General features: G+C 42.7%; 1 protein-coding gene and 1 long non-coding RNA gene across 2 annotated transcripts in view; one reads left to right on the top strand and one right to left on the bottom strand.

The window, feature by feature from the left end:
* LOC137660164 (uncharacterized) overlaps positions 1–26,007 on the top strand; it is a 30,654-nt gene extending 4,647 nt beyond the window's left edge. The window contains exons 2-3 of the long non-coding RNA XR_011047647.1: positions 24,156–24,300; positions 25,850–26,007. This is a non-coding gene — a long non-coding RNA (uncharacterized lncRNA). The remainder of the gene's footprint in view (positions 1–24,155; positions 24,301–25,849) is intronic.
* On the bottom strand, positions 4,970–10,571 carry LOC137614469 (uncharacterized). Its single transcript, XM_068344275.1, has 2 exons — positions 10,374–10,571; positions 4,970–9,968 (listed from the first exon to the last, which is right to left on the bottom strand). Exon 2 carries the CDS (start codon positions 9,893–9,895, stop codon positions 4,970–4,972), a length of 4,926 nt encoding a protein of 1,641 aa, XP_068200376.1. The 5' UTR covers positions 9,896–9,968; positions 10,374–10,571.
* Positions 26,008–27,409: the final 1,402 nt, after the last annotated feature.

Here is a 27,409-nt window from a genome sequence, read left to right on the forward strand (position 1 = left end):
TATGGGATGTGTCTTCCAACGGTGTGACTTGACACATCACTCTACACTCCCAACTGATTACTATGTCAGTTAGTCTGGTTTTTCCAGCACCGATCCTTTCGTTTTCGAACGAACGACCGTCATCTTCCCTCCACCTTCCCACTTCGAGTGGTTTGGTTAGCAGAAGGAAATAAGCAGGAAATGAAAAATTCTTTACATTCCAGTTCATTTTCCCTGGCAGGCCTTGTCTGAATTAGACAGTAGTTTTCTCACTAGCGAGAAAGCGGTCGATGGCAATTATGTCTGGCCTTCTTTAAGCAAACCCCCACATACGAGACTTCACCCCTTTTCGGGAGACTCATTCCTGAGAAGTTTTCACAGAACTTCAATGAGTGTTGTTAAAACTCCATGAAGACCGTAAGCCGTCACGGAGCATGCACTGTAGCCAAGACAAAACGCGAGGTTATTGTCTTAAACTCTGTTCTACCGTTTGATGGAGGCAGCCTCCCCCGTCATTGTACCCTGGGTATAAAGACTTGCCTTTTTACACGATAGGCTTCCGAGACTTTTTATTTTATCCTTACAGGGTTATTGTTTCGAACAATTAGTCCTGAAGGAACATTGTTAGCTGACGTTAAAAGAATGATAGCAACAGCGTGGATAACTTTTCATTACGTTTACGAACGTTTCAAACCCCGCCCACAGGTAACCAGACTTCCGTTTCTGTGTAATGAACACTGGCTAGCCCCTCGTATAAAGGGGAGGGGGTAAACCAAAGGGGAAATGATCACTTCCATACCTGTATATTTTGTTTGAGAACATGTTCCCTCTCATTCAAGAAAATATTAGTTAGTCAACGATCAAAATTCTTTCGGCAATAATGTTGCGATTCGTTGCACATACATTATTCCCGCAACCGGATTTGTTGCAAACATTTCTTGGAGGCAGAGAATACGCATGCGCTAGCGCAAATGGACAAGTACATATATGCGTGCAAGCGATCTTTCTGCCAATAAGGGCTATATACATCTTGCAATCAGAACTCCGTTCTATTAAGTTGTATATTTATATCCCTTACTGAAACTAGGTTATTCAGTACATTACTTGGCTATTTTCCTGTAACCAGACATACAGCATTTACGTTCTGCCTCCTTATAGTCATTTTTTCCTTTCCCCCGATCGGAAGTCTTAGTCTCCTACAAAGGCTTTGGCTGGAAACTTCTCATAAGCATATCTGTTCCCTAGTAGGGAATATTTAATATTAATGCTAGTTTACCGATCGGAGACGGAGAAGTACGAACGTTTTTTTTTTTTTTGTCCTAAGAAGGAGAAACCTCCGTTATGAACGTTTTCAACGTTCTCCAACTGAGTTCCAGACACGACTTTTAAGTCGAACTACGCATGTATGCGTGTCATGCTCACAGTTCGGTGTTACTACTCCGTAGTAGACTTATGCTCTTTACCCATCCAACAATAGATTGAAGATACGTCTCAATCCCCTCTTGGGTTTGGTTGGATGCGTTCGGTGATTACCGTACAGTCTCTTGTCCAGAAAGCGATCTCTATAGAGATTCGCTATTATAACATAAGCTGTACTGATTAACTGGTTTACCATTTGGTATTGGTCTTATTTGGCGAACCACACCGGATTAGCGGCAGTTGGAGGGAGAACAGGCTGTTCCCCTTTGTTGCAAGAACGTGCAATTAGTTACACAGACGTCTCGACATGTCGAGATGTGTTTTTTGCTATGCACCCCCCCTCCCTTGCCGCTGGACAATCCGCGGATGATGGGTGGCAGACGAGAGCTTCTGCAAAGAATCCTGTCTTCTCGTCTTCCCTCTGGATCTGATGCTCTCCTTAAGGCATCAAAAGAGAGGGGGGTTGGTACAGTATATACCGCACCATTCCAGCTTCGTCCGTTGGCCCGATTCAGAAAGGTACCAGCATTCACCTCTCTAAGAGAACCATCTAGAAGTACAAAGCCTCTGATGGACAGAGGACAACTAGTTGCCCCCATCTGCTCGCGTCATTCCTGGTACAGGAATGTGCTTGCAAAACCACCCAGATAGTGGGCTCCTAGTGTCTTGGAATCATCTTGTATCCAACAAAGTCTTAACTTGGTGAGGTCCCCGACTGTGGTTATGCTCGCAGCAGTCCTGATCTTCAGGCTCCCACTCGACCATTCCCCAGTCCCAGAACACCAGGCCCTCAAACAAGATGTATTCCAAGATCGGTGGGGCGGCCTAGAGGTGTGCCTTGTTTCTTTTGTTTTTTCCCCCCATTCGGTCTGGTGAAAAAGTCCTCAGTCAAGTCATGATAAGCAAGATCTTATCAATAACTCCAATAGCTTTGCTATGGCATCCCGCAGAATGGTTTTCGTACCTCCTGCAGCCCCAGACAAAGTTTCAATAGCTTTGCTATGGCAACCCGCAGAATGGTTCCCGTACCTTCTACAGTCCTGACGGAGTTGCGAGGGATCTTCCTCCACGGCACGATCTTCCAAGTAGCAACATGCAAACACTTTCCTAAGCCGTAGCTTGGCTTCAACTTCACGCCTGGGACAATCCTACACCACCCCTCTCAGAGAGGCCTTTCGCAACAAGTTGCGGAAAAGATGTTTAGGCATCTCGGACACTTTTCAGCGTCGGTCTTCCAGGCGAAGTGTTCGGTCCTTTGTGACTGATGTCGTGGAAGGGGATTCTCTCCCATCGATGCCTTTACTTATACAAGTGTGAGATAACTTGTCCCCCGTCGGATCTCAACCTCCTCCTGGGAACGCAGTTTGGGTCCTTCGGTCTCTGAAGGCCCCTCTCTATGAACCTTTATGCCCGGCAGCAGATCGCTTCCTTACACGGAAGACGGCCTTTCTACTCACTTGGGCTTTTGACTAAGAGAGTTAGTATGTTGTATGATCCATCTTCTGATGTCTCCTTCTCTAGGAGACTGGGAGAAGTAATCCTCAGCGGCGTCCCTGAGTGGATTGCCAAGCCTCAAAATCAGTGTGTGTTGTACTCTAGGTGCAGCCCATTTCAAATAAAGTCTTCGTTCAGTAACCGTAAACCCACCAACTGGGGTTTTACCCAGTGAGGAGTCTGTGGGGTTACCTTAAAAGAACAATACCAGCTCGCTCCCGTGTGTCGGCACTGTTGACCAGCACAGGGAAGGTCAAGAGGAGGACCTCAATGATTTCCTTCCCCTCTGGGATCGGAAGGCAATTGAGGTTACTCTCAATCTAGACTCACCTCCATCCTAAGACCCAGAGCTCATAACGTCAGTGGCGTTGCTACATCCCTGGCGTTCAAGAAACTACTCTGTGGCGCAGATGCTTTAAGTGGGCATGTGGAAGCGTCAGTTGACCTTCACGGCCCACTACCTGCAAAGACGTAACCCACAAGAATATGGAGACCTTTCCCATCGGTCCTGTGGTGGTCGCACAACAAATGGTCTAAACACCTCAGGCTCCTTGATGGACTAGTAACAGAGGGTTGAGGCTACCTGGATTAGTCTTGGGTGAATGAGTAAGAATGCCTGGGTCCTTTCTTCCTTTCACCATCTCCCCTCTGGGGAAAACAGCACCTCAGCATAGCTGACCTCATCTCGCTGCAGGCAAGAGCCATTTCCCTTGTGCCTCCTAAGTATAGAAGAATACTTTTTACGTCCCCAATACCTTTTTGAGGGAGGGTATTGGGTAAGTCTTTAAGAACAATAGGTTTTGTTCTCAAGTTCCTATGTTAAAGATAAACCACACTGTTAGTTCCACTCACACACAAGCTTCTGCAGGCCGCTATCAGTGCATTACCTCATATCGGCACTTGATTTTAGCGAGGGTAGGGTCCCTTCTGTATGCTCAGGTACCAGATAAAAACTCAGCTTGTCGTAAAACGTTTAATTTCGACCTGTAACATTATAAAAGTCAGAATAACATACCCATTTTTTTTTTTTTTTTTACGTATCACCTTAGCAGAAACATTAATCCTTATCACCATATGAACAAACATATATAATTTCTCACTAATAATTATCATAACAATAATGTCATCACACAATCACCGTTACCAACAAGTTAAAAGATAAGTAACAATTAACTGGAAAAAGTCACTTACAACAATGCCTCCTCTCTGATACCCAGCAGATTTCTCGTGCATTAAATATCGGCTAATTTCTTCTATCAGCTCTTACGTTAACACATCCTAAAATACAACATTACTACAATATAGTAGAGGAATAATGTCAAAATGCCGATAAGACTATTCAACCGAAACATATCCATAATTTACAAATCTCATTACACAAACAATAGCATACCTTAAAGAACACAAGCTACATATCAACACCATTTGCTTGCATGAGTGCACAGCTGCACTCCTCAGCAACTACGCACGAACAGTTGGTTACGTGCACAACCTCCACCTGCCAGTCACAGGCCACGTCGACAGTCGACAGTACCACTGCCCACCGTCACAATTTTACACTGTCGTCAGTGAGCATGCGCAAACTTCACAAAACTTGAACATTACTAAAATACTTAAAAATAATTATTAGTGTTTAACTAATAATACACTCCCGCCTCCTTTATTGTTCTTCAACGGGTAGCAATACCACCAACTTGTGAACCGATCTCTTGATAACTGTGTCACTTTGTCCCTTATATTTTCCTGGTCTTTGTATTTTGTATCTAATGCTTACATCTCTCACCTTATTGTCTCTGCCTGTTTCTGTATCTACAACCTGCCCCATTTTCCATTTTCCTCGCACAACATTTGTGTCTTTAATCAGAACAATATCACCAGGTTGTACATTTCTTTTATCTGTGTGCCATTTTTGCCTTACAATGAGTGTAGGGAAATAATCTCTCTGCCACTTACGCCAAAAGGTGTCGACAACATTTTGTATAAAGTTCAACCTTTTCTTGGTGTCACCTGATGTAGACTATGAACCAGATGGTACTTTATTACTTGCTCCACCCAAAAGTAAATCGTTCGGACACAATTATGTTCCTAATTCTACATCCATACCAGGTTTTATTCCAATAGGCCTTTCATTCATTAAGTTTGCTATTTCAAAAAATGTTGTCTGCAAATCACTAAATGTTAAGATGGTAGTTCCTATGAGCATTGACAGAGACCTTTTTACAGACTTAATTAAGGCCTCACTTACCCCATTCTGCCATGCAGCATCTGCAGACCGATTAAATTTCCATTTCAAGCCTTCCTTTGCTCCAAATTCAGTGATCTCGTGTATGTTCCAGTTGTTATCACTCTTAAGTTCTTTACTTGCTGATACCAATTGTGAGCCTAAGTCAGAGTGTACAGTATCAGGATAGCCATGAACCGCTGTAAATCTTCTGAAACACTTTAAAAAACTATAAGTATCATATCCATCTACAACATCAATATACACGGCACGTGTAACAATACAATTGAATATAACACCATAAGCTTTACCAGTTGTCCTTTTCTTTACATTATCTTTGATTTGAAAATGTCCAAAAATATCCACAGCAGTGTGATAGAATGCTGGACAAGGACTCATTCTTTCATCAGAAATCTGACCCATTCTTTGACCTTCAACTTTGGCATCCAGTTTCCTGCAAAGAATACAACCTCTCTTTATCGATCTTATGATTTTACGTGCTGAAGGAACCCAAAATTTAGACTGAAGCTTATATAGTGTAACATCAACTCCAGCATGATCCAACCTGTGTAAATAACTAATGTACAAGACTGTAAATGGATGCTTACCAGGTAATAGAATGAAGCTATCTTGGTTCCAATTATGTTTCAACCATCTTTCCATTCTTTGTCCTACCATAATTGTACCATCTTCAGCTTGAAATGGTCCTAATCTTTGAAAACATTTTTTCCAGTTCTCAGGAAGACTTTTTTGTGCTTGCATAATCCAAAACCTCTCGGCTTCCTTAAGTGATCTAGGTTCAAGTTTCTTTAGAACACCCTTAAAAGATTTCACCTTAACAATGTTAAATATCCTAGCAGTGACTGCAATTAACATATTATAGTTGTTGAATTTCGACGCATCAATTATGGTTTCTTCATGAACAGAGTATTGTGCAAGATTAACATGAATTCTATCAGGTAACTCACAATTCACCGATTGACTGATAGGCCACACTTCTAAAGGAAGAGCCATGAACTCTGGACCATATTTCCATGAATAGACAACTGCAACATTTAAAGGGTCCTGGGGTCTGGTCAATAGATCAGCAGGATTTAATCCAGAAGCAATCCACCACCATTCATTTGGGTCACTTTTTGATTGAACTTCTGCTATTCTAGTGGCTACGAAAGTTCCAAATCCATAAGATTCCTTTTGGATTTGTGCTCTAACAATGGAGGAATCTGTTATGTGCATTACCGAACTAAATTTATATGTCATTTCATCTTCAATGGCTTTACGCATCCTGCACGCTATAACAGCTCCACACAATTCAAGCCTTGGAATAGATAACTGTCTACTAGGGGCTATCCTACTCTTTGCCACAATGAGCCTGCTCTCAAATGCACCAGACTCTAACTCCCACCTAGCATATGCAACAGCACCATAAGCATTTGTTGAACTATCACTGAAAATAACAAGTAAAGGCAATCCTTTGGCTGAGGTTGGCTTAACATTCCTTTCAAAATACAGAGTTTCAGTGCCAAATAACTCGCAAAAATATGACACCCATTGTTCTTTTAAATAGGAAGGCAAGGGATCGTCCCATCCTAATTTAAAGTCACATTTCACAGTGTCTCGTAGCAAAATCTTTGCTTTTAGTGTGAATGGAAGCAAAAACCCCAGTGGGTCGTAAACAGAACACATCTGACTGACGACAACCCTTTTTATTAAAACTGAAGGTATATTTTCAACGAAATTCAACTTGTTTAAGTCTGGTTCTGTTCTTACACCCTTATATTTTGGAGAGAAATTTAACTTAGTTTTAAAATAAAACACATCCTTATTGCATTGCCAGTTAAGGCCAAGTATTCTTTCATTACTATTCTGGGACACTTCAAAATCAGAATGCTCATTATCTCCAGTAATGGTCCATCGTTTAATTTTAAAACTGCCTTTAGAGAGTACATTTTCAATATCTCTAATTAGGCTAAATGCCTCAGCTTTACTCTCAACAGAATGGATTATGTCATCTACATAGGAATTAGTCATTATCACACGTGATGCTTCTGGGAAGTCTTTTACCGACAATTCTGCAGTATTTCTGAGAGCTAACATTGCAATAATTCCTGAGGGCCTATCCCCGAAACCCATGCATGTCATTACATAGTGATCAGGTTTGCGATTACTTTGCAAATTTCTCCAAACAAATCTATGTACATGTTGTTCTAATTCTGGAAGCTTAATGCAATTATACATTTTGCTTATGTCACCGGCTATGCCTATAGCCTTTTCACAAAATCTTAGTAATATACCAAACATTGAGTTCAAAATATTAGGGCCCTTTGCCCAAAAACTATTTAGAGACTGGCCCATATACTTTGCCGATGAATCAAAAACAATTCTCAATGGGGTTGATACAGATCCTGGTTTTAACACTTCATGATGTTGAATGTATGTGACAGGACCAACATAGTTTTTAACCTCTTCATCGGATAACTTCCGAATTACATTGCGCTTTGTCATGTCAAGTATCTGGTCATTATAAGCTTGAACATAGTCTGAACCCAGTTTCATCAATCTTTTCTCTGTGCCTTTCAGTCTAGCAACAGCTACAGATACATTATTTTGCAACAGTTTGGGATCCTTAGTCCATGGAAATTTAGCAGACCATTCTTTTCTGTCCGGGTAATACATCAACCCACTTTCAATAAGAGCCAGCTCCTTTTCCTCTTTTATACTATAATTGCCATTGCCTGTTGCACATTTCCCACAACGACAACTACCACATCTGGGATTACAATCAGTTCCTAAGTGTTCAATGGTGAAGAAATCATTTATCTGTGCTGTAATATCAATTACGGGTTCTACAGATATATCATAGTCGGATATTGTACTGGAAACATGATTAATGCTAATGCCTGGATTACTCCTAAACACTGATAAGGTAACAATGTCGGGATGACTGCCATACACACACATTCCAAACTGTGATTCCCTGAGCTGTAAATTTTCAGCCACAGTTTCCTTAACTGTTGGAATTAAAGAGCAATAATCAGAGCCAATTAGGAGATCTATTTTCCCATAAGGTCTATCTAATGCACATACATTAACACCCTTGAATAAATGTTTCACTTTTGATAAATCTACCTTACCGACTTGAGATGTAATGTCATCGATTCCATAAGCAGTAACATTGACATCATTCCCATCCTTGTCGGTTAAAACCAGATCATACTCTTTACTACTGTATGTCACAGTTTTGTCGCCCAATTTAGTCACAGCTAATCTGACACATTTTCCTTTCAGTCCCAATGCCTTAGCCACATCATTTCTGATCATTGTTATATCAGCTCCCGAGTCAAATAAAGTTTGTAACTCTTGATTACCACACTTGATCTTGTTAACCATAAATAAAACACCGTTTCTTTTCAGACTTACAAAGGAATTTCCTGTTATGAATCCCTCATGTATAATAGTATGATGAAGTTTCCCACAAGATTCATTGTTAACATCTACAGTATTACATCTGGACTTCTTTAGACATTTTCTTGCTATGTGAACACCTTTAAGGCAATTAAAGCAAATACCTTTCTTCTTTACACTCTCCATTCTGTCATTGATACTCAAGTTCTGGAAAGTTGTACAGTCTAAGATATCATGTCCATCTGAGCCATGATACCAGCACCTATGCAGCCTTGTGTTGTCACTGATCTTATTCCTGTTCCGTTCAGCATTTTCTTCTGTAATTTTAGTGAAAAGGTCAGTGATATTTGTAATAGCATTTTCAAGTCCTGCTATCCTTTCCATTACATCTGACTCTCTTCCTTGCTTTGTACTACGCTGATCTTCATAAGTGCAGGTATAATTCACTTTAGCCTTAATATTATTATTGCTTCTAATATTAGCATTAAGATATTTCATTGATTTCTTTTCACTCAAAAGGTATTCCAACAACTTTCCGAATAGGTCACGATTACCTACACACTCTGCTAACTTAACCCATTCACGCTTCTGAGTAGGTGGTAATAGTTTTTCTATCTGGCTAGTCATGTTAGCAGTATTTAATTCTGAAGCCAAACTCATTTGGTCTAAGTAAAGATAGCATTGCTCAATCTTATCAACCATCCTAATGAAACTCTCACTATCCCCTTCGGAAATAGGTTTAATTGACCGTATGTCCTCTACTACTACATCAATAATGGTTCTGCTGTTCCCAAAAGTTTCATCTAATCGCTCAAACATTTTATCAAAGTCATGATCTGCACCACGAACTGTATCCAAGGCCTCTCCTGAGAGACACTGTCTTAGCACAAAGGGATCTTTCCCATAATTTGATTGCATTAGTCTAAAAAAATCTCTCTTGAAATTGCTATAATCTCTCACATCTCCGTGAAACCTGGGCACATCAATCGGTTTTACTTTTAAAATTTTTTTCACCTGCATTTCGTCTTTAACTTTCACAAATATCACATGAGCTGCACACTTTCTATCTTCTAATGCTTTGATATAAACGTTAGCCTCCTCTATCAATTGAGCATCACAGTTCTCATCTAATAAATTGCAATACTGTTCATTAGCTAGTTCAACTTCATCATAAGCCTTAACAACACTCTCGTATCTTTCTTCTAAAATTTCTAATGCCATTTGATCTAACATATACTCATGAAACTTATCAAGCTTACGTGTTAGTTTTGCCTTTGCGGTTCCCCTCCGCTGTTTGGCCTTCTTCTGTGCTTCCAGTGACATCCTAGCACTATCATTTTCCCCCGTGGAGCTGCCGTTTTTCCCTTCATCTGTCATGATGAGTGTTGTCGAAATGTATGCTCAGGTACCAGATAAAAACTCAGCTTGTCGTAAAACGTTTAATTTCGACCTGTAACATTATAAAAGTCAGAATAACATACCCATTTTTTTTTTTTTACGTATCACCTTAGCAGAAACATTAATCCTTATCACCATATGAACAAACATATATAATTTCTCACTAATAATTATCATAACAATAATGTCATCACACAATCACCGTTACCAACAAGTTAAAAGATAAGTAACAATTAACTGCAAAAAGTCACTTACAACAATGCCTCCTCTCTGATACCCAGCAGATTTCTCGTGCATTAAATATCGGCTAATTTCTTCTATCAGCTCTTACGTTAACACATCCTAAAATACAACATTACTACAATATAGTAGAGGAATAATGTCAAAATGCCGATAAGACTATTCAACCGAAACATATCCATAATTTACAAATCTCATTACACAAACAATAGCATACCTTAAAGAACACAAGCTACATATCAACACCATTTGCTTGCATGAGTGCACAGCTGCACTCCTCAGCAACTACGCACGAACAGTTGGTTACGTGCACAACCTCCACCTGCCAGTCACAGGCCACGTCGACAGTCGACAGTACCACTGCCCACCGTCACAATTTTACACTGTCGTCAGTGAGCATGCGCAAACTTCACAAAACTTGAACATTACTAAAATACTTAAAAATAATTATTAGTGTTTAACTAATAATACACCTTCTACTATCGATCACAGATCGAAATAGAGAGGACCCCGGGTCATGACCAAGGCCAGTTGGTGAGGACTTCCTCCCTCCTAAGAGTAAGTCACCCTATAAATAGCGAAGGGTTTATATCTACGCCGGAAGAAATAACAAATTTGTAAGTAATTTGTATTTTGATAGTACTGTATACAAATTGGCCCGCCACCCTGTCCCCCAAGAAGTCCTGCCATAAAGCAAAGTGGTTACTCAGCCGAGAGGTGAGAGTGAGCAGGGTAGCCAGTCTACCCCAGCCCCACCCTCTAACTAGAGGATGGGGTAGTTATCCTTCGCTGAAATTATCATGGGTCGTCTTTCAGCTACGCCAAAATTATACCCCTATAAATAGCTCCAGGTTTGTATACTAGGAAAAATACAAATTACTTAAAAATTTGTTATATTAAGTGTACATTTAATTCTAACAGTCTTGCCTTCTCAATCACGAGGCTCAATACTACACAGTATTCTAGAAGTTTTACTCCAGCTGTGACTAGCTTGTGGAATAGTCTTCCTAATCAGGCAGTTGAAACAGTGGAAATTCAGAAGTTCGAAACGAAGTGAATTTTTTTTTTTTTTTTTTTTACGTTAAACAGACTGACAGAAGTGTCTCTCCATAATTCATATAAGACAGACCTATTTTAATGTTCCTGTTTTTAAGACATTTATTATATTCATTATTCATTACTTGTATAGTTTATCCGTTTCCTTATTTCTTAACCTAGCTATTTTTCCCAGTTGGAACCCTTGTGGTTATAGCATCCTGCTTTTCCAACTAGAGTTGTAACTTATTATAATAATAATAATAGTAATAATTTTAGAGAAACTGGAATTGCCATTAAAGTTTAACAAATAGTTATTACTACCAGTAGTTGGCTGGTAATCGCAAGCACCCACCTGTCAGTCAGCAAGACTAGAGTTGACTTTGGCTGCAAGCAGTATGCATGGACTTTTGCGGCCTATTCAAATTTGGCTGTGTAAATCTTTTGCTTTCAGTTTCCAAGACTAAATGGACAATATAGTGGAGACATGAGTTTGTGTCCAGGTAAACCTGGTAAAGTGTGTGGCAGGTTTGTCGAAGCCTACCATTGATCCTGGTCATTCGTATGTATTTTGCAAGGGGCATGACTTCGTAGTTATTGCCTCGTGTCGAGTACGGTTCATGACCACCTCTGCAGTTGGTGGAATTTGTAACGAAGGACTATTCAGTTTTGGTGTTGGAAATTAAAAACTTTATAGCTCAAGTTGCGATGTTGCCTGACCTGTCTTCCCCTAGGGTTCCTATAGGGGTGAGTCCTCTGGAAGAATTGACTGGGGGTAAGGATTCTTCAACTTGCCCTCTGGGCAATCTTCGGAAAAGGTGGTACAGGTAATAGTAAAACACTTGCTCCTTCATCTCCTTTAGCTGTACACAGACTGACAGCAGTGTCCTGGACCTAAGGAAGTTGTGGCCTGCCTTGGGCATCACTGATGTTCTGTCGATGCGAAAGTTTGGAAAGTGTCTCTCAAGCTTCCCTTGCTGTGTCTGTCTAGTCTGCAACACCTGTGAAGGTGTTCATGAGGTATTTTGTGCAGACTGGTCCTCTAGGAGAATTCGAACCATTTGCATGAAATTTCACCCGAGATCTCAGGTCCCTTGGCTCAAAGAAACCTTTGAGGCAAAGTTCCTATGAGGATTCGACACTTGACTGACTGTCTTCTTGCTTTAGCCTCAGAAAACCAAGTAGGTAAGCTACATGGCATTTTGTATGTTATTACAGTATTCAACTGAGGAAGGTGTCTCGCCTGTTGAAAGTTTATTGTAATGATGCAAAACCTTTACTATCCATGTCCCCATATTTGAGTCCTTAGCCATTTTTCCCCTTAAGGATGCAACCAGTGATCAGGATGATTTGTTTCTTTGTCCCGTAAAGACACAATGGCATATCCTGAAATGGATTTGGCACGTCATACCTCAGCAGTGAAATATTTTAATTACCAAAGGCAGGTTAAAGATGAATTCCAAAAACATACTCTCATGGCTTCAGGAGCTAAGAATCTGAGGAACCCACGCAAAGATGCTCTCATTAAGTCATTGTGTCAACTTTATCCTTTAGGAAGAACCTGTTGGTAGCACAAGTTTTCAGGGCCAAAGTATGGAAATGCCAGATAGTCTTCATGTCCCACTGTGTGGTAGTATATCCACAAGTCCTTGCATGATTTCTCATGAACCAGTGGTAGCTCAGTAGGTTGTTGCATGTCTTCTAAAATAGAGGTCACGACATAGTCTAGGATGAGGGGTAGGAATGTGTGGGCTGTTTTCCTTTAATTTCCCTCCCTTTGGGTGTTGTGGTCGGTAATTGATCTGACATTGATTCAGGTAAGGATCCGTACCGAACAATATTTCTGTGGATTCAAAAGTGTCTTCCCCATCCACCTTTTAAGGGTGAGGAAAGATGAAATGAATGCAATCATTTTCTTTGAATAGCAGTATATTTCAGACATCAAATTTTTTTCAGATAGTTAGTTGGACAGGAGTTATCACTTTTGCACTTCTGGGAGTCCAAATACTTTGACATCCCAGCATTTTTAAACTTTCCAGCTTAGTCATAAGAACTTCCGCATTCCAAAGGATACGTCTCCTGTTAAAAGAGTAGGGTTTGTATTAGTGTAGGAATGAATTGGACATTTTTAAAGTAGCTTCAAGTTTTCGGTTTTTCCCCACCCCAGTCACCTCGTAATTCCTGGGGGAAAGTAAAAGTGGCTACTTGGTGTGGTGGTGAGGGGCTTAGCATATCTGCCACCTGCCAGTAGCTAGCTTAATGTTTTTCAAATTATGGTACAATGTGAAGGTAAAAAAAATATAATCCTCTTTCTGTTCTTTACATTTTTTCAGTACTGGATACCAAAATGGTTTTTGGTATTCTTACTATATCAAAAGTTATTCAAAGTCAATTATGTAAAATTCTGTTTGTTCGGTAACTGGAATACAAACCACGCTATTTATTAGGGGTTATACTTTTGGCGGAGCTGAAATGATGAGCCATTAAAATTTAGCGAGCGTTAACTACCCACACCGCTAGTTAGCGGTGGGGGGGGATAGCTTGCAACCACTCCCGTTCACACACCTGTGATTTAGTCTTCAGCTTGCTCATCTCTGACCAAACCGGGGGGGGGGAACCATAATCAGCTTGCTGATCTTGAACTCGCCATCGGCTCACAAACCACCGATTCATCGGTCATCGGTTATTTGCCATCAGTTTGTGACTCGAACTTATTAGTCAACCGCTTCCTGTAGTTCCTAGATCAGAAGATATACAACATACTTCTCGCTACTGGCCGTTTGCCATCACACTAAAGTGATTGATAAACATTCAACAACCCTCATCAACAGCTTGCCAACAGGGAACTACTTGCGAGCACTCCAACAGCACAGTAACCATGATACCCAACGGTTAACCATTGATTAACATTTGCCAGATTGATTCTATTCTAAGGAATAGCATCAATCCCATCAGGGCGTGTGGTAAGGCTAAGCGTGGCCTTCCTTTTAGAAGAATTCTTACGCTGGGTATCGCGCCTGATCCTTTACGACACGAGTCAAGACTCCAGCGTCGACAATCTTCCATGCAAAAGGGTCACCAAGGAGGTGTCCCTTTGGGTCGATGTCCACACCATGTTGGAATTCGATCAAGGGCTAAGACTTCAGGTCTTCATTTGCACACTGGACCGAAAGGACACTTACTCCCAGGTCCAAACCATCCATCTAGGAATGTTGGAAGATTCAGTCTAGACAAACAAGAAACACCAGTTCAAGGCACTGTGCTTCGGTCTTTCCACTACACCCATCCTGGTCTCACAGGATCGGCTTCTGTCTCCGCTCTCTCGGGACGACTGACTGACCTTAGCAGACTCAGTGGCAACCTTGCATTAACACTGGAACTTCTGAAGTCTTTTTACCAAGATCCAGTGATCAGGGTAAACCTACGGAAATCTTCCCTACTTCCCTTCCAGGAGACTGGTGTATCTGGGAATGATTCTAACACCAATCTCCACCAAAACCTTCTCGAAACGAGAACGACTTCCATTCCAGGAGACTTGAGTTGGAAAAAGAAGAAAGGAGGGACCATAGTGCTGCACCACACGACCTCAGCCCTCTGGACAGAGCCCGAAGGTACCTTCACTTGAATCTCTTAGAGATGAAGGCCAACTTTCTGGTCCTTCAGCAGCCTCATCGGTTCCTAACAAACCACTCAGTGATGTGATGGACGTCACCCCACTTAGAGACTCACGTCGACAAGCAAGTAGGAACTGGCTTGTAGCCTCTTCCCATCTAAACACTAAGATGGGCCAGAGTCCGTTCCATACCACTATCAGCCCGCTTCATTCCAGACTGGAAGAATGTGCTTGCCGACAATCTGTGCACAGCATCTCAGATAAGGTATACCGAATGGACTTTGGATCGCCATGTAGCCAACAAAGTCCCGACTTTACGAGGTCCTCCAACTAGGGGGTTTGTTCGCAACGCTCCTGAATCTCAGGCTATCGTTGCTCACCAGCCCTAGACCCCTAGGCTCTCTGGCAACAACTGTGGGTACAACAATGACGTTTACGTCTCGTCCCTATTTTATCTGGAGAAGGGTACTCAACAAGGCTAGAACATCGGTCAACCTCTCAAGGACTCCTAGCTCCGCTATGGCATTATGCAGAACGGTCTCCAAACCTTTTGCAGCTCCTGATAGTCTCTCCAAGTGAACCCTCTCCACATAACAGACAACCCACTTCACACCTACCACAAGCTATAGCTTTGCTATGATTGTACGCCTGAAGACTACCCAATACCTCTTTGCGAAAAGGTTGTCTAGATATCTGAGGAATTCCTCAGTATCAGTCTACCAGGCAGTATCAGGTCTTGTGTGGTTGGCGTCATGTGAAAGTCTCTCTCCACTCGATACCTCGATTCCAGCAATAGCGGAATCCTCGAGTATATGCAAGAGGAAAAGACCCTCTATTCAGTTTCGACAGGGAAAGATGATCACTCAACCTTGATCCTTCACCTTCAAACTGAAGGAAAGGGACACCCTCTTATCGATAGACTTTTCCTAACTCATACGGACTTACAACTTGCCTTTCCCCAGTTGGAATTGAGACTTTCCTCTCAACATGGTTCAAATCTCCGATCCCTAAAGGGACCTCCTTGTGTTCCACTTCACTAGGCAACAAATTCTCTCCTGATTTAAGAACACAATGTTCCTACACACTCGGACAGCAACCATACGAGTCAAGGAATTTCAGGGTCTCTCTTTCGACATTGCTCATTATGGAGAAGGGCGAAAGACAATGTTCAGTTTCGTCCCTGAGTATGTCACCATACACAGTCTCCAGAGGTGACGGATCTTACACAAGTCTCAACTAGGTAATGGACAATCCAAATTATCCGTTACTGTACCCAGGGTAAGGTATGAGACTTTACCTAAAGAAAATTGCAACAGTCTGCCCGGGTCCCTCCTCTTGTCAGCACTGGGAGAGACTAGAGGAGGATCACCGAAACATCATTTCATCATGATGACTCACAGTGTCAGGGGCATAACTATGCCCCTGGTCCTTCTTAGCAGATTACTCTGTGACGCAGGTTTTACAAGAAAGGATGTGAATGCTCCAGGTGACTTTCACAACCTTTCTCCTGCAAGATGTGACCCACAGGAACTCGATACGATCTCTATCGGTCCGGTGGTGGCTGCACAACAGCTGGTTGTATACCTCAAGCTCCTTATTGGACAAGTAGCAGAAAGTTGAGGGCACTGTTACCCAGTTTTAGTCTGCGTGAATGAAAAGATTTGACTGGCTCTTATTCTTTTGCTGACCTCAAACCACTGCAGGTAAACCATGCTCCCTTGTGTACCTAGTATTAAGCTAATACTGTTGCTTCCCCTTACCCTGGAGAGGTGGTATTGGGAAGTCTTGGTTACATCCGGTTTTTCCTACATAGACTCTGGATAATTTTACCTTGACAGTCACACTTCTACACGTCTCGACACACAGCTTGCATAGGCCGCGGACCTTGCGTAGCAAGGTTTAGCGAGGGCAGGAACTCCTTATTTTTGAGTACTAACATACCCAGATAAGAAGTCCCCGGCCAAAGCCAAAAGCCAGATTGGCAGGGACGTCCACCCTTCCTAATAGGTGAGGCACCCCTAATAAATAGCGTGGTTTGTATTCCAGTTACGGAACAAATGACAAATTCGTAGATAATTTGTATTTTTCCTAACTATACAAACCTTAGCTATTTATACAAACTTTGCCCGCCATCCCTATCCCCCTTGAAGTCCTACCTCCAAGCAAAGTGACTAAATCACAGGTGTGTGAATGGGAGTGGTAGCAAGCTAACCACCCTCCCCCCCTACCCCCGCTAACTAGCGGTGTGGGTAGTTAACCCTCGCTAAATTTTAATGTCTCGTCATTTCAGCTCCGCCGAAAGTATAACCCCTAATAAATAGCCATGGTCTGTATAGTTAGGGAAAATAAAAATTATCTACGAATTTGTCATGTTAAACTTGGCTAGGTAATTTTTAGCAAACATTAAAGGGAATGTTGAATCATGTATGGCTTTTTATTTTTCAATATTAATCTTACCCGATGATCATGTAGCTGTCAACTCCGTTGCCCGACAGAAATCTACGGTCGGGATACGCCAGCGATCGCTATACAGGTGGGGGTGTACACAACAGCGCCATCTGTGAGCAGGTACTCAAGTACTTCTTGTCAACAAGAACTCAATTTTTCCTCTGTCGTGCCACCGGCTAGACCTACTTGGATACGCTGTTGATTCTGGAGTTGTTTTCTCACAAATTGGTGATGTATTCGCTCTAGAGTTTAGCCTTCGCTATTCAGGAATCTTTTTCATTAGCTTAGCAAGCTTTTGGTTTTAATTTGGATTAATTGTTAACGAACTTTGCTAGTTTTTGGAATCCCCCCTTGACCATTTCTTCAATTCAAGATGTCTGACCAGTCTCAAGTCCCTAAGTACAGGCAGTGTAGTGTTAGGGCTTGTACTCGGCGTCTTCCGAAGGCCTCCATTGATCCTCACACCGTTTGTTCCAATTGTAGGGGTAAATCCTGTCAATTGGAAGATCGATGTGAGGAGTGCATTGGGCTTTCGGAATTCGATTTTAACGAATTCCTTAAAAATGCACGTAGGCTAGAGAAGGATAGGATCAGGAGGAGTTCTTCTCGCTCTGTTGATTTTTCCTCTCCCCATGCCCCTCAACCTTTTCCTTCCCCTGTAGTGGTGACTCCCGACCCTGCTACTAGTGCTCAACCATCCATGGCGGATATGATGCGTGCCATTCAGGCTCTGGGTGACAAAGTGGAGTCGTTGGCTAGTGACCGTAATCAGCTTTTGGCAGACGTCAAAGAGCTGAAAGCGAAAAGTGCAGTGGGAAGTGTTCGTAGTGCAAGTGAAGTGCAAAGTGTCAGTGTCAGTGTTGCGCATGAGGGTACATCTGTTCGTGCCAGTCGTCCTCCCAGTCCGGGACCTCTTGCAAGCTCCCAAGCCCAGGGGAGAAGCAATGTCGAAGGACCAAAGGGTTCGGCAGGCCTTGATCAGCGTACGGATGTACCCTCAGTGGTTGCGGACGTATCTGCCAGAGATCGTCCCATCCACAAACAGACGAATGAGCCCTGTCATTCCTCGTCTGTGGAAGAAGTTGCAAGGAAGAAACGATGGACCAAGGTCTCACGACCTCTCAAGCGTAAGGTCCCTTCCGAGCGAGTCCAACGGCCCAGATGTAGCCACTGGGTCAGTTCGGACTCGCCGCAGTCTTCCGAAGACTGCACACCTCCCAAGAGAGGTAGAGTGGTTCCACAGCAGGCTACTACTCCGTCTGTTGCTGCTCCAACCACGGTAGACCCTAAGTGGTCTATGCTGCAGACTATGCAGTCTCAGCTTGCCGCGTTCATGCAGGAGTATCATGCTGAGAAGGTTGACACTGCACCTGTTAACCTTCAACCTGCCACGGTTGTGCGCTCAGCAGATACTGCGGCTGCCCGCTCCCACACTCCACCTGTGAGAGCTCCACCACCGATGCGCAGTCCACCCTGCCAGACGCATGTTCTTGCCGCACCATCCGTTGACATGCGTGAGCCACCGCATCAGCAGTGGGAAGGTGCTGTAGAGCTGCCGTGTTTTGACGCAATGCGGCATACTCCGCAACCCATGCGGCATGCTCCGCATCCAACACGGCATGCTCCGCAACCCACGGCAGTCCCTCCCACGCACCAGCACTCTGCCTTTGTTGTTGCCAGCTCGCAGACCGACCAGCAGCGGCATGTTGTTGGATCCGCAGCAGCTACGCATGCACCCGTGCTGCCGGATTCAGCCGTGCAGCTGTCTGCTCCGCCTTTGCCACTTCCTCCTCAGCTTTCGGATGATGGAATTTCGGATGACGAAGCTGCACATTTGGATGAACCGCACTCCGACTTTGAAGGGCCCAAGTCTTCGCCTCCCTCCTTAGACTTTCGTAAAGTCCTTGCCTTGTTCAGGGACTTGTATCCGGAACAGTTTGTGTCTGCAACCCCTCGCTCTCCTCCCTCCGAGTTTGCTCTGGGCATGCAGTCTGCTGCTCCTGCCTTCACCAAGCTTGTTCTCGCACGCTCATCTAAGAGAGCTTTGAGGGTTATGGGAGAGTGGTTGCAGTCCAAGAAGCAACTGGGAAAGACTTCTTTCATCTTTCCGCCTACCAAGCTTGCTTCCAAATCTAGCGTCTGGTATGCCACGGGAGAGGAACCCGCTTGGGAGTTCCTGCCTCTGCCCAGGGCGACTTCTCAAGTCTGGTTGACTCTCCCCGCAGGCTGGCTATGAGACGATCTAAGGTTTGCTGGTCCTTTTCTGACTTGGATCATCTGTTGAAGGGAGTCTTTCGCGCTTTCGAGATCTTCAACTTCCTCGATTGGTGCTTGGGAGCCTTAAGCAGGAAGACTTCCCCTTCGGATAAGGACACGGCCATGCTTATCATGTCCAGCATGGACAAAGCTATTCGGGATGGGTCTGGTGAGCTTGCGGCTTCGTACGTGTCGGGAGTGCTCAAGAAGAGAGAACATCTTTGCTCCTTCTTGTCGTCTGGGATCACTCCTTGCCAGAAGTCGGAGTTGTTGTTTGCTCCTCTCTCCAAGTGTCTGTTTCCGGAGGAGTTGATTCAGGGTATGGCTGCCTCGCTTATCCAGAAGGATACCCATGATCTAATGGCCTCTTCCGCACGTAAGGCTAAAGCTTTACCTCCCGTGCCTAGGCCTTTCCGTCCTGCTGCAGTGGACACTCCAGCAACTAGGTTCATCCCGCCCTTTCGTGGCAGAACCTCCAGCAGAGGAGGTACCCGTGCCGACAGTCACCGTGGCAAGTCCAAGAAGGGTTCCAAGTCCGCAAAAGGCAGGATCTGACTGCCTTCCTCTCCAGACAGCAGTGGGAGCCAGGCTCAAGAACTTCTGGCAAGCCTGGGAGAGCAGAGGTGCAGACGCTCAGTCTGTGAAGTGGCTAAGGGAGGGCTACAGGATTCCTTTCTGCCGCAGTCCCCCTCTAGCTACATCTCCCATCAACCTCTCTCCCAACTACAAGGAGAAGGACAAGAGGCTAGCGTTGCAACAAGAGGTGTCGCTCTTGCTACAAAAGGGAGCGGTTGTCATAGTTCGGGACCATCAATCCCCGGGCTTCTACAACCGCCTCTTCCTGGTAGCAAAGAAGACAGGAGGTTGGAGACCGGTGCTGGACGTCAGTGCTCTCAATGCTTTTGTCACCAAGCAGACGTTCACGATGGAAACGACGAAGTCGGTCCTAGCAGCGGTCAGGAAGGAGGACTGGATGGTCTCGTTAGACCTGAAAGACGCTTACTTTCACGTCCCCATCCATCCAGACTCCCAACCTTTCCTAAGGTTCGTCTTTGGAAAGGTTGTGTACCAATTCCAAGCCCTGTGCTTTGGCCTAAGCACGGCACCTCTTGTGTTTACCAAACTGATGAGGAATATTGCCAAATTCCTTCACTTGGCAGACATCAGAGCCTCCCTCTATTTGGACGACTGGCTTTTAAGAGCTCCGTCAAGTCGTCGCTGTCTGGAGAATCTCAGATGGACTTTGGATCTGACCAAGGAATTGGGCCTCCTGGTCAATTTAGAGAAGTCCCAACTCGTCCCATCCCAGACCATTGTCTATCTAGGTATGGAGATTCAGAGTCGAGCTTTTCGGGCTTTTCCGTCGGCCCCAAGGATCAATCAAGCCCTAGAATGCATCCAGAGCATGCTGAGAAGGACCCGATGTTCAGTCAGGCAGTGGATGAGCCTAACAGGGACACTTTCATCACTGGCCCAGTTCATCGAGTTAGGGAGACTCCACCTCCGCCCCCTTCAGTATCATCTAGCTGCTCACTGGGGCAAGGACATGACGCTAGAAGCGGTCTCAGTTCCTGTTACCGAAGAGATGAGGTCAACACTGACGTGGTGGACGAACAGCATTCTTCTCAAGGAAGGTCTACCATTGGCTGTTCAGACCCCCGACCACCGTCTCTTCTCGGACGCATCGGACACGGGCTGGGGTGCGACTCTGGACGGACAGGAATGCTCGGGCACGTGGAATCAGGAGCAGAAGACACTTCACATCAATTGCAAGGAGCTTTTGGCAGTTCATCTGGCCTTGATAAGCTTCAAGTCCCTCCAACTAAGCAAGGTGGTGGAGGTGAACTCCGACAACACCACAGCCTTGGCTTACATCTCCAAGCAAGGAGGGACTCATTCGAGGAAGTTGTTCGAGATCGCAAGGGACCTCCTCATTTGGTCAAAAGATCGAAAGATTTCGCTGGTAACGAGGTTCATTCAGGGCGACATGAATGTCATGGCAGATCGCCTCAGCCGGAAGGGTCAGGTCATCCCCACAGAGTGGACCCTTCACAAGAATGTTTGCAGCAGACTATGGGCCCTGTGGGGTCAGCCCACCATAGATCTATTCGCTACCTCGATGACCAAGAGGCTCCCGTTGTATTGTTCTCCGATTCCAGACCCAGCAGCAGTTCACGTGGATGCCTTTCTGTTGGATTGGTCCCATCTAGACCTGTATGCGTTCCCTCCGTTCAAGATTGTCAACAGGGTACTTCAGAAGTTCGCCTCTCACGTAGGGACACGGTTGACGTTGGTTGCTCCCCTCTGGCCCACGAGAGAATGGTTCACCGAGGTACTGCAATGGCTTGTGGACGTTCCCAGGACTCTTCCTCTAAGAGTGGACCTTCTGCGTCAACCTCACGTCAAGAAGGTACACCCAAGCCTCCACGCTCTTCGTCTGACTGCCTTCAGACTATCGAAAGACTCTCAAGAGCTAGAGGTTTTTCGAAGGAGGCAGCCAGAGCGATTGCCAGAGCAAGAAGGACATCCACTCTCAGAGTCTATCAGTCAAAATGGGAAGTCTTCCGAAGCTGGTGCAGGGCGAAGGCAGTTTCCTCAACCAGTACCTCTGTAACGCAGATAGCTGACTTTCTGTTACATCTAAGGAATGTCAGATCCCTATCAGCCCCTACGATCAAGGGTTACAGAAGTATGTTGGCAGCGGTTTTCCGCCACAGAGGCTTGGATCTTTCCACCAACAAAGATCTACAGGACCTCCTTAGGTCTTTTGAGACCTCTAAGGAACGTCGGTTGTCCACACCAGGCTGGAACCTAGACGTGGTTTTAAAGTTCCTGATGACATCAAGATTCGAACCGCTTCAATCAGCCTCTCTTAAGGATCTCACATTAAAGACTCTTTTCCTCGTTTGCTTAGCAACAGCTAAAAGAGTCAGTGAGATCCACGCCTTCAGCAGGAACATAGGTTTCACATCTGAAACGGCTACGTGTTCCTTGCAGCTCGGTTTTTTGGCTAAAAACGAGCTTCCTTCGCGCCCTTGGCCCAAGTCGTTCGAGATCCCAAGCCTGTCCAACTTGGTGGGGAACGAACTTGAGAGAGTACTTTGCCCAGTAAGAGCTCTTAAGTACTATTTAAGACGGACAAAGCCATTACGGGGACAATCTGAAGCCTTATGGTGTTCTATCAAGAAACCTGCTTCACCGATGTCTAAGAACGCAGTTTCTTACTACATCAGGCTTTTAATTAGAGAGGCCCATTCTCATCTGAAGGAAGAAGACCTTGCTTTGCTGAAGGTAAGGACACATGAAGTGAGAGCTGTCGCTACTTCAGTGGCCTTCAAACAGAACCGTTCTCTGCAGAGTGTTATGGATGCAACCTATTGGAGAAGCAAGTCAGTGTTCGCATCATTTTATCTCAAAGATGTCCAGTCTCTTTACGAGAACTGCTACACCCTGGGACCATTCGTAGCAGCGAGTGCAGTAGTAGGTGAGGGCTCAACCACTACATTCCCATAATCCCATAACCTTTTTTTAATCTTTCTCTTGAAATGCTTTTTATTGTGTTTTTTGGGTTGTGCGGAAGGCTAAGAAGCCTTCCGCATCCTGGTTGATTTGGCGGGTGGTCAAATTCTTTCTTGAGAAGCGCCTAGATTAGAGGTTGTGATGAGGTCCTTTAGTATGGGTTGCAGCCCTTAATACTTCAGCACCTAAGAGTCGTTCAGCATCCTAAGAGGACCGCTAGGCTCAGTAAGGAAGACGTACTTAAAAAGGCAGAGTAATGGTTCAAGTCGACTTCCTTACCAGGTACTTATTTATTTTATGTTTGTTATTTTGAATAACTACTAAAATGAAATACGGGATACTTAGCTTCTTTTGTTAACATGTTTGCTGGTCTCCACCCACCACCCTGGGTGTGAATCAGCTACATGATCATCGGGTAAGATTAATATTGAAAAATGTTATTTTCATTAGTAAAATAAATTTTTGAATATACTTACCCGATGATCATGAATTAAAGGACCCACCCTTCCTCCCCATAGAGAACCAGTGGACCGAGGAGAAAATTGAGTTCTTGTTGACAAGAAGTACTTGAGTACCTGCTCACAGATGGCGCTGTTGTGTACACCCCCACCTGTATAGCGATCGCTGGCGTATCCCGACCGTAGATTTCTGTCGGGCAACGGAGTTGACAGCTACATGATCATCGGGTAAGTATATTCAAAAATTTATTTTACTAATGAAAATAAAATTTTTCACTTGTATAATGTTTTTTATGATCTTTTTGCTATTTCATTGGTCTTTCCTTTTCTATAAAGGGCTTTGCTAGTCATATTTTTATTTTTTTTTTTTTATCTAACAGCCAATAAATTGTGAAAGTGAAACTAAAGGGAAGCAACAAACCTTAATAGGTAATAGTAATTGCATTGATAGGTTTTTAGTTTCAAAATTGTTTGCCTTTAGCTCAGAAAACAAGCTCTTGAGAATAAAGAATATGGACAATACGGTAACTGATAAGAGCTGCTAATGTTTAATAATGTTAACTGCTTTCATTTCCTTGTGATTGTAGGTATGAAATATTATTCCCTATAATTCAAATCAAAACTTCATCACTATAATGGTGACTCGAAATTAATTAATTTGATATTTCAGATGCCGCCGAAGGTTGATCATGTGCTACTAAGTTTGGAAGTTGTTAGATGGTGCTCACAATTTAGAAAACCTGATTCTCTAATGTGATTTATTGATGACGTCTTGGTGTTGCAATCATATTGCTCTAAGGTGTATACTGTTATTTGTAAGTATGATAAATATTATAAGTCCTGTACCTAGTTTAGTTTATTGATATATAGTGTATCAGTTTATTCTAGGTGCTATTTTCATATTTTTCATGTACTACTGTATACTGTTCTAGATTAAATTATTAATGAAGCATAGAGTATATTTATGGTCATGTTATACATTATGTTTTAGAAATCAGCACAATTAGTCAATTTATTCTTTGCTAAGGGTAGTAGAATATTGGCATCAATATTTCATCTCATTATAAAAATGTATACATTTTGAAGTGTGGTTTCATATGTATACCAGCACTTTTGGTAAGAATTGTGCTAAGTATGTAATTGCTATTATTTCCTTGAAGCACTTTTGGTCATAAGAATACTGTGCAAAGTATGCAGTTGCCATTATTTCTTTAAATCTCCTGATGTTCATATTGTTTTATCTCCAGAAGCTCTACTTAATCTATCTTAACATGCAAAAATTTTGAAATTTAAATTTCTAATTTTCTTTCCTTCAATAAACACATGCATTTGATGGGATGAACATTCAAGCATCAAGTGGTATAGATGCTTCATTCTCTTTGTCACTTGGCTTCTTCAGTTGCCGGTTATTTGCAGACCTGCTTCAGATGGTTTGTTTATTACCTCACATCTAAGCTATTAGATAGGAAGCTTTGATGAGTGCTATTAAAGGTAGATTACTTTTTTTCTCAATTGGGCAACAATTTGGGAAAGAAAGATCTACATCTGTGGAAGTGAAGTTCATTATGTTCCTACATGTATAAAATATACAAAGCTTCCATTAGGAATGTCTACAGGAAAGTTAGAATGTCTATTGAAATATTTAAAGAGTTAAGTTGGAAAGAACTGGTGGAACTGCTGTGCTATCTGAAGAGGACTCAACATCTTGGGCTTTAGTGTGTGTCTCTCTTTAGCACTGGCAGAACCAAGAAGTTGTCGTTGAAGATCAATCTTTCTAGGTTGTGAAACAACGAAAGAGCATAGTCTTCAATCAAATTTCAGAATTTGCTCATTTATTTAGTATTATTTTGAAACTACTTTGGCTATTAAAGGTAAAATAGGTTAAAACAGAGCATTAGGATAGTGTGAATTTTTTATTTAATCTTTTTTTATTTCAACCAGAAAGAATACATTTTTAAAACACTGGTATTCTGAAAATTACCTGGAGATTATTTCATTTAAAGATTCCCTCCCATATCTAAATCTAATCAGGTCACCTCTACAAGAGTAGAGTGGGAATCATGGGCTAGATAATCTCTCCCCTTTCAATAATGGAGAATGAGGTTATATAAAAGAAATGGCAATTGTGCTAAGAGCTTCAAGAGTCTGAATTGTCCAGGTGATGTATTGCAAATCTTATTGACAGTATAAATTGTGAATGTGAGAAGTTATAAACATTCTGTACCTGTTAGTAGAGAACCTGGTTTAATTCATTATATATGTGTTCTTGTTCAGTTGTATGTACTCTATCTAGTATTAAATATATTACTATACTGTAGAACTGCTAAATTCAGCCAAGTTTTTACTGTTATTTTTCTCTCATAGGTTAGTTTTGAAGAAATTATCAACAAATAACAGTGCTGCTAAAGGTGAAAGAAATTAATTGCCAATTTTGAGAACTTCAGAAGTTAGATATGAGGAAGTGTTTGTATCACTAAGAAGAGTTTTGAAATTATGGTGAGTAGCATGAGAGGATTGTTTACATTCTCTAATATTGTGGCAAAGTTTTGTAAGCGTTAAAGTCCACAATTTTTATGAAGTAAGGTTTAATGCTATGATTCTTTCAGCCATTTATTTTAGGACATTTTTGCTTGTTGATAGATTTACGAGTGGCTGTAATGTGAAGACCAGTTGGTAGGACTTTCTCCTAAGAATAAGTCGCCCCTATAAATAGCGAAGGGTTTGTATTTGCGGCAGAACAAATAACATTTGGAGATAATTTGTATTTTTCGTAACATACAAACTTGGAGCTATTTATACAAATTGGCCCACCAACCTGTCCCCCAAGAAGTCCTGCCAGAAAGCAAAAGTGGTTACTGAGCCGACTGGTGTGAGTGAGCGAGTTAGCCAGTCCACCTCGCCCCCCACCCGCTAACTATCGGATGGGGTTAGTTAATCCCTCACTAAAATTGTCTTGGCTAGTCTTTCAGCTTTGCCAAAAAGTAATAACCCCTATAAGTAGTTCCAGGTTTATATGCTTGGAAAAATACAAATAATCTCCGGCTTTGTTATTCTGCAATTTTAGCCAAAAATGCCCCCCAAAAAACCCCACCACACAGAAAACCATGTTACATACGCATGGATAGAATCAAACTGGACAGTTTAGGATACTTGAGTGATAAAAGGGTCTAACATCCAATCAGAGGCCAGGATACTGAATAGCATGTGCTTTAATTGGTTGTCTCTCTACCAGCCAGTAATGTACCTTATACGAAATCATTTGGACAAGTTAATCTGCTCTCCTCACACTTTGAGTTTATTTTTCCATTTAGATGACCAAGTGTTTGTCACATATGGGGCACTGCTCATTTTCTTCACAACATACTGTACACATTGTTTTCAGTACCGAACTGAGTTTCTGTATTTTTATTTATTGTAATTTGATTTGTTAATTTTTAGGTCCAAAATTTACTATTTTTAACAAAAAATCATAAACCTTAAGATTTCCTAGGTCACTGTGATATAAAGAGTCAGTGATACAGAATAACATGAATTATATTTATAAATCCAGGATGCACTGAGGGAGCGGTGTGTGTGCTGTAGTATGGCGAGGGATTAGGGATTACTATATACAGTTGGCCTGATATCTTTAATGGGTGTTGGTTATACTTTAGGGTCCTCATAAAACCATTCCATCATCATTACTTACCTGAGCATCAGTAGTTAAGTCTAAACAAGCAGCCATTTTATTAGTAATTGACATCAATTGAAATACTACCACTAGAGAGTTATGGGCTCCTTTGGCTGGCCAGACAGTACTTTATTGGATCCTTCTCTCTGGTTACGGTTCATTTTCCCTTTGCTTACATATGCACCGAATAGTCTGGCATATTCTTACATAATCTCTTCTGTCCTCATACACCTGACACCACTGAGACTACCAAA

The sequence above is a fragment of the Palaemon carinicauda genome, chromosome 20 (genome assembly GCF_036898095.1).
Source record: "Palaemon carinicauda isolate YSFRI2023 chromosome 20, ASM3689809v2, whole genome shotgun sequence".
Taxonomy (NCBI): Eukaryota; Metazoa; Arthropoda; class Malacostraca; order Decapoda; family Palaemonidae; genus Palaemon; species Palaemon carinicauda.

What these genes read in the sequence shown, in the direction of transcription:
- LOC137614469 (XM_068344275.1), bottom strand. Translation starts at nt 9,895, where the DNA reads ATGACAGATGAAGGGAAAAACGGCAGCTCCACGGGGGAAAATGATAGT.